At 46.3% G+C, this 7,616-nt stretch overlaps 1 protein-coding gene across 1 annotated transcript; it reads left to right on the top strand.

Moving 5' to 3' along the window:
* Nucleotides 1-1,308: 1,308 nt before the first annotated feature.
* On the top strand, nucleotides 1,309-5,183 carry CCR4 (C-C motif chemokine receptor 4). The gene is made up of 2 exons (XM_041734545.1): nucleotides 1,309-1,390; nucleotides 3,676-5,183. The coding sequence occupies exon 2, from the start codon at nucleotides 3,723-3,725 to the stop codon at nucleotides 4,803-4,805; it is 1,083 nt and encodes a 360-aa protein (XP_041590479.1). The 5' UTR covers nucleotides 1,309-1,390; nucleotides 3,676-3,722; the 3' UTR covers nucleotides 4,806-5,183.
* Nucleotides 5,184-7,616: the final 2,433 nt, after the last annotated feature.

The following is a 7,616-nucleotide window of genomic DNA, read 5'->3' as shown; positions in this document are numbered from 1 at the left end:
CTCTTCCCAACCCCAGACGAAGTGTCTCCAGATGGCCCACGTGTGGGGGGCCTAAGAACCCCTGGACCCAACACTCTACCTCATGCACACTTGGTAAAGGCAGTATTGCCTTCAAAGAGGTGAACAAAAAACCCCTACTCTTTTTATGTATAACGCACTCATATACACGTATTACATCATAAACCATAGATACATGGTTTGTTTGTGGTGTTAACATTTCATGGGGAAGTGATTAAGAAAAAGTAACTGAGGGGACTCCTTGGGGAGAGGTGGAGAGGTAATAATGAACAAAGAAAGGGTGATAAACATGGATCTGGCTCAATTTTTAAGTTCTTATTCATACAACTTCCTTAGGAAAAATGACATTCCGTGGCTCTTTTAAGCCAAACCGAAGAGCTAAGCCACTGCAGACACGTAAAGGGAAAACATCTGGAACCTGCAGAAGCTGAGGCTGTGATAGACAAAGACTTAGGACTGCTGTCAGCCCATTGGCTGTGACTGCCATGCCACCCTGGAGGGACTTGGCCAAGATCACCGGCAGTGGAAGCGCCCTGGTTTGTAGGTAGAGGGGCGTGGGGCAGGTCTTCCTGTTGCAAGGGGGGCTTGAAGCTATATTGCTGGATGCCATGTTACACGAGCTTGACGACACGCCTGAATGTGGGGGGCTCAAGCTCTCCAGTTCCCGGACACACACATTCGCAAACATGTTTCTCTCTTCTGGTGACTCTTGCATGTGTCTGGCCTCTCTGCTGACTTCCTTGGGTGCCCCCTGTTGGAGGATACCGCACATCATGGGTGCCTGTGGACAGGCAAATCACAAACAGCCCACTGATCCAGAGGGTACAGATTATTTCTCCTGCATATAGCCGGCCAAAGGCAATTTTTTAAATTAAAAATCCACCAAATAGGGGCACCTGGGTGGCTCAGCGGTTGAGCGTCTGCCTTTGGCTCAGGGCATGATCCAGGGATCCTGAGATCCAGTGCTTGCTTCTCCCTCTGCCTACGTCTCTGCCTCTCTCTGTGTCTCTCATGAATAAATAAATAAGATCTTAAAAAAATAAAAATAAAAATCACAAATAAACATTTAAAAATTAAGAAATTTCTCTTTCAAAAGAAAACGTACTTCATTTCCCTCTTTAATCTCGCAGAGAGCAAACCTTCCTAGCTTTCAGTTTTGGGAAATGAGTGGCTCTTAGTCACTCATTTTCTCCTTCTTACTTCTATCAAAAAAACCCTCTTGAACTCAGCATAGATGGGTGAGGGACAGAGCTGATGCTCACAGGAAGCCACGCGCCCTACAAAGGCACCTGCCGTTCTTAGCGCTGTGCTTCTCGAGCAAGCCTGGCACTGGCTCACGGATCCTCCTCAGAACCACTGTCAGGAGAGCGAGGTAAGTGGGGTTGGGGCCACTCGCAGGGCCTCGGGCCATACACTGCTTTCTCGGTGGCTGTGTGGACTTCGGAAGAAGCTGAAAGTTGCCCAGGGGCTCAACTAGTGCCAACACTCAGGCATCTCGGACACCCTGGGGCTCCCAGCTGGCTCTGACCTTGGCATCCACACGCCATCTACTTGCACTCGCACCTTGGGGCCCTCATGGGACAGGTGTTCGCAGCCGCGGGGCTCTCTCCCTGCACACGTCGGACCCGAGTCCACATGCTCGGAATACACAGATACTTTTTATCAAACATACACACTTTTTTCTGCTTCTTGCTTCTGTGGAGATTCCCAGGTCAAGAAACACCGGGCAGATAAGGCTGATGGAATGATTCCTGAGATTTACCAGTTGTGTTTACCTTTTTTGTTTTCCTGATAATTTCCTAATTCCTCAGCCTCTTCTATTCCATAAGCTTTCGCTGGTCAAACAGTGTAGGGAGACTGGGATTGTTACCTATTTAACTAATATTCATTTGATGACATTTTTGAGAGGCCCAGCGATGCCCCAGGTCTTCAGCATCTGTTTGCAGGGGTAAACCAAAATCTCTCTCTTGAGAAACCAGATGGAGTTTGAGTGTTTGGGGGTGTGGTGATGAGGGTGGGAGGTGGGGGGTAGATGGGAATTAACGAACACTGTGGAAAGAGCTGTAATAATGAGTACCGGGTGCCATTGAAAAGGAAGCAAGAGGATGTAGCCCTGAGTCAGAAAGTACCTCTGGCCCCGAATTGCTCTGATTCACATGTGAACATGTGTGTGACTTTAAGAAGGTTTTAATGTTTTCACCTGCCAATTTAGGTAGGAAATGAGGGTGCTTGGAGAGGGAGAAGGGTTACATTTCTGGCCATGATGTGCCTTTTCAAGATCTGTTGGGCTAATTCCCACTGTGATGGGATTCAGTGCATGGGACTATTCTTGCATGCAGTTTTGATAAAAAGACCCAAAAGTTCCCTCAAATTACCATCTGAGTACTGTGAAATTATCTAAGACCTGCCACCTTCAGAAAGGCCTGGAAAACACACTTGCTGCATTTGTATCAGACTAGCCCAGAAACAGCTAGCCACCAGCCCTGGAAGGCCAGGCATGTTCCTGCCTAAGATGGTGTTCTAGAATGAACACGGGACTTAGTGTGTGCCAGAGACAACTTGCACCAACCCAAGACTGCAGAGATGAGGGAATTTTGTGAGGCAGTTAGTAGCTGGAATTTTGCCACGGTGGAAGTATTTGTACCATAGAAACCAGTAAACACCATAAATCAGAGTGCCTCATCTCACCTCCCCACACTGATTTCCCAGTACATCATTGGGACTTGGGGCCCAAAGAAGAAGTTCTGCATAGCCATGTGGCCTCATTTAACTTCTCTGAACTTTTTATGGCTCATCTACACTCTGGTCCAATATGCTTGCTTGACTTAGAGCTCTTGAATTTTTTTTGGGAGGCTGGTAGGGGCCAGGAGCATGGGAGAGGATTAAATGCACAATACCAGGGAACATGCTTTGAAGTCCACGTGTCAAACTTGCAGGAGGGATTAGAATTTTTTTTTTTAAGATTTTATTTAATCATGAGAGACAGAGAGAGGCAGAGACACAGGCAGAGGGAGAAGCGGGTTCCTTTCGGGGAGCCTGAAGTGGGACTCATCCCAGGACCCTGGGATCATGCCCTGGGCCGAAGGCAGATGCTCAACCGCTGAGCCACCCAGCTGTCCTTGAATTTTTATATAAAGGCCGGTGACCGACCATTTAGCCTAGTGGTTATTGAAGCAACTACTGAATTTTTGGAGTTATAATCTGAAGGGGAACCACGAGTAGAGTTTTAATCTTTTTGTTTTGTTTTACTTTGCCTTGATGTCACAAAGGCAGCTCTGAGTACAGGACTGTTGGGAATCTCAAGTGAGATTGATTCTGCAAATGATTCTGTTACCCCAGACTATTGCTTAGAAACGCATCCTTGAAAACACCTCTTTGAGAAGGAGTTTGTACTGTCCCCACTTACAGAAGAGAGAACTGAAGCTCCGCTCAGGAGGGGTAGGAAAGGGGCAGAGCTGGTACTTGGAATCTGCTAACTCCAAAGGGCAGAGTTCTACTGTTTGGCTGCCCTGCCCTGCGGGGAATGCAGCCCTTGAACTTGGGAAGGTGGGGAAGGGCGGGTGATGGTCCAGGTAAGAAGCAGCTGTGCTCTGTATTCAGCACCATTTCGATTAGTTTTGTTCTTATGGAAATCTTGTTTGCTCTTCCCCTCACAAGCTTCTGCTTGGGCTCAGACCTGCGTGGAGGAGCCTGTAGATTTGAAAATGAATCCCACAGATATAGCAGACACCACCCTGGATGAAAGCATCTATAATAATTACTATCTCTACGAAAACATCCCTAAGCCGTGCACCAAAGAAGGCATCAAGGCATTTGGGGAGCTCTTCCTGCCCCCTCTCTACTCCTTGGTCTTCCTGTTTGGTCTCCTTGGAAACTCTGTGGTGGTTGTGGTCCTGTTCAAGTACAAGAGGCTCAAATCCATGACTGACGTGTACCTGCTCAACCTTGCCATCTCGGACCTGCTCTTCGTGCTCTCTCTCCCCTTCTGGGGCTACTATGCTGCAGACCAGTGGGTTTTTGGACTAGGTCTCTGCAAGATTATTTCCTGGATGTACCTGGTGGGCTTTTACAGTGGCATCTTCTTCATCATGCTCATGAGCATCGACAGATACCTGGCAATTGTGCATGCAGTGTTCTCCCTGAGGGCGAGGACCTTGACGTATGGGGTCATCACTAGCTTGGCCACGTGGTCTGTGGCTGTCCTGGCCTCCCTTCCAGGCCTTTTATTCAGCACCTGTTATACCGAGCGCAACCATACCTACTGCAAAACCAAGTACTCCCTCAACTCTACAAGGTGGAAGGTGCTGAGCTCCCTGGAGATCAACATTCTGGGATTGGTGATTCCCTTGGGCACCATGCTGTTCTGCTACTCCATGATCATCAGGACACTGCAGCACTGCAAAAATGAGAAGAAGAGCAAGGCAGTGAGGATGGTCTTTGCCGTAGTGGCTCTCTTTCTCGGGTTCTGGGCGCCTTACAATGTGGTGCTCTTCCTGGAGACACTGGTGGAATTGGAGGTCCTTCAGGACTGCACCTTTGAAAGGCACCTGGACTATGCCATTCAGGCCACAGAGACCCTGGCTTTCGTTCACTGCTGCCTTAATCCCGTCATCTACTTTTTCCTAGGGGAGAAATTCCGCAAGTATCTCGTGCAGCTCTTCAAAACCTGCAGGGGCCCTTTCATGCTCTGCCAATACTGTAGGCTCCTCCAAATGTACTCCCCCGACACTCCCAGCTCGTCCTACACGCAGTCCACCGGGGATCACGATCTTCACGATGCTCTGTAAAGAATGAGGAGGCAAACGATAGAGCTCAGTTTCCCAAATTAAGAGCTTAAAATTGTATTATAGTAAGAATTCCTGAGCAAGTGGCAGGAAGAAGCCTTACATCTACTGCAGACCACGGGCTTCTCCCCGGCGTCAGCTTTTCCTCTTGCCACCTGTGAGTTCAGCGCAGCAGGAGCCCAGCTGGGCTGTGGCATCCCTCTTCTTCCCGGGCTTGCCTGCAGGGATGAATAAACAAAGAATTCTGAGCAGCATTTCAATGAGGTTGTACCTAATACTGTAAGGGAAGGATCATTCGTTCCCTCCTGAGCTGATGGAGTTCTCCAGGAGGAACTGTGGAAGATTGACTGGTGGAATCAATTGCTATTTCTTGCTGTGAGAAATGGGCCCTTTAATCAACTTCTAGCTTTTGTGGAACCATATAAAAGATTTTGACATGCCGTCCTAGGGTTTTTCTAATAATATACCTGAAGCATGATATATTGTCTAAAGCCAGATGTACGCAGAAGCAAGTAGTGAAGTAATGAACCTGATCTTGATTCTTTTATTTTAAGGTTTTATTTGTTAACGGAAACCAAAATTTGATGCTGATTACAAGTGTAAGGAGGTGAAGGCATTAGCGTGGTCTGATTTCCAAACATGAAACAAACATAAGGCATTAAAAAAATTCCAACACATTGGTGGAAATTCAAACACACTTTCATATGCTTGTGAGCATATTTTGTTTTAATGATAACAGATGAATATTCAAATTTCACAAATAGTATATAGGTGCAGATACATTCATTTAAGGTCTTTTACCTGTGTACAAACAGAACCTTCAAAACTAAAAATAACAAGGCCTAATAAAGGATGACAATGCTTCCTTAATAAGTTTGAAATGCCTGCCAGCCATCAAGTGAGGCGAGAATCAACAATTAAAGGTTTACTGATGTGGCATGAACAGGACCGTCACAAAATTATGAAAGTTGTGAACAAGGTTATCGCGTCTTTTAAGATATTGTTCTCCCTTTTAACTTTTAGATGACTCAAAATTTCAGTCAGTCATATCTTACAAGTCATTTTAATCATGTAATTGTTTGACACCTTTAAAATAAATCTCTGTTCTTACAGCCTTAATTAATCAGAATTAAGTAAAGACTTTAATCAAGTTGGGAGAGACCTATAATCCCTCCCAAGACAAAAACCTATCTTGCAAACTATTAATTGAGTTACCTGTTTCAAATGCTTCTGTAAGTGTACATATTATTACATGTTCTCCATCTATAAAGGGTGCATTTCCAGAAAGTTGGTTTTCAGAGAAGTGATTTTAAAACGATAGATTAATGTTGCCTTTATAGACAAAAGTAAAATAAACTTGTATATAGTGCCTTGGAGCCTTTTTCCTGATCCTGTTTGTGTTGCGTTTCTTGCTGGGTCTGGGGATCTGAGCCGATGGGGATGCGGTGTGCTGGGAAGAAACAGAGGGCTCTGGGTAGAGCCACCATGGCCATGGCCACATAGGAGGGGAGGGCAGAGCCACCTGCAGCAGCGCCTGCAAATCTTCGCTCTGCACTCCCATGTGAGCTGGAACACATCACTTCCGGCCTCAGTTTACTCTCATCTGGAAAGCAGAATGTATTGCAGGGTGATTGAAAGAAAGGTGATTATTCCCTGGTAAAGCTTGTAATGGTGTTCATTTTATCACAGCCACAGGGAAATTTTAGGGCACCCACAGACCTGCTGCTGGGGTTTCCCTGTCATTTGGTTCCTCCACGCACACAATGGTAAACAAGGTGGGGTACAGTCTGGGCGCTGCTCTCCCTCCTCCTGAGGGTGGGATCATCTGTGGCCTCAGGTCACTCAGGCCTTCCCCTGCTCCAAAGCTGGGGAGGATTCCTTTAGGATGGGGGTTTGGAAGCTTTGGTGACACTCAAACATGACACTCTCAGAACACTGAAAATATCTTCACGTTCAGCAACAGACACATGAAACACAAGCCAGCCTGATTTCTACACAGAGGTAGTAATACAAAGGTGAGTTTAACTCTACGTTCTCAGACACTCTGCTCCCTTCTGGGGAGCACAGACTGGGTGCAATTTGTTTAAGGACAACAGACATGGTGGTTGCACAACACTGTGAATGTACTGTCACTGGATTGCACATTTTAATTTTTATTTAAAGATTTTATTTATTCATTCACGAGAGACAGAAAGAGAGAGAGGCAGAGACACAGGCAGAGGGAGAAGCAGGCTCCATGCAGGGAGCCCGATGCAGGACTTGATCCCGGGACTCCAGGATCATGTCCTGGGCTGAAGGCGGCGCTAAACCACTGAGCCACTGGGGCTGCCCTTTATTTTTAAAAGATTTTATTTATTTATTCACCAGAGACACAGAAAGAGAGGCAGAGACATAGGCAGAGGGAGAAGTAGTCTCCCTGTGGGGATCCCAATGCAGGACTGAATCCCACCCAGGACCCTGTGATCATGACCTGAGCCAAAGGCGGACACTCAACCACTGAGCCATCCAGGTGCCCCTAAATTGCACATTTTTAAAAGATTACTTTTCTATTATGTGAATTTTAGCTCAACAAGAGCGATAAGCAATAACCCTCTCAGTATCTATCCCCTAGTAGGCACTCGAATTCTACTGAATAAATACATGCCATTTTCTTCCTGTGAGAAGAAAAAATACACGGTGTTGGCAAAAGGTCTTCAGACCTTTGGGGAGCCTTTCCTTGGGAAACTCCTAACAGTTTGGAACATCTGTTCCAATTGCATCTGGATGTAATTAGTTTCAACTTGTTGAACATCTATTTTGTGCTAAGCACAATGC

This window comes from Vulpes lagopus, chromosome 19 (genome assembly GCF_018345385.1).
Source record: "Vulpes lagopus strain Blue_001 chromosome 19, ASM1834538v1, whole genome shotgun sequence".
Classification (NCBI taxonomy): domain Eukaryota; kingdom Metazoa; phylum Chordata; class Mammalia; order Carnivora; family Canidae; genus Vulpes; species Vulpes lagopus.
The sequence above is the reverse complement of the archived record's forward strand: the minus strand, read 5'-3'. Positions and strand labels throughout refer to the sequence as shown.

Coding starts and splice junctions, on each gene's coding strand:
- CCR4 (XM_041734545.1), top strand. CDS start 3,723: ATGAATCCCACAGATATAGCAGACACCACCCTGGATGAAAGCATCTAT.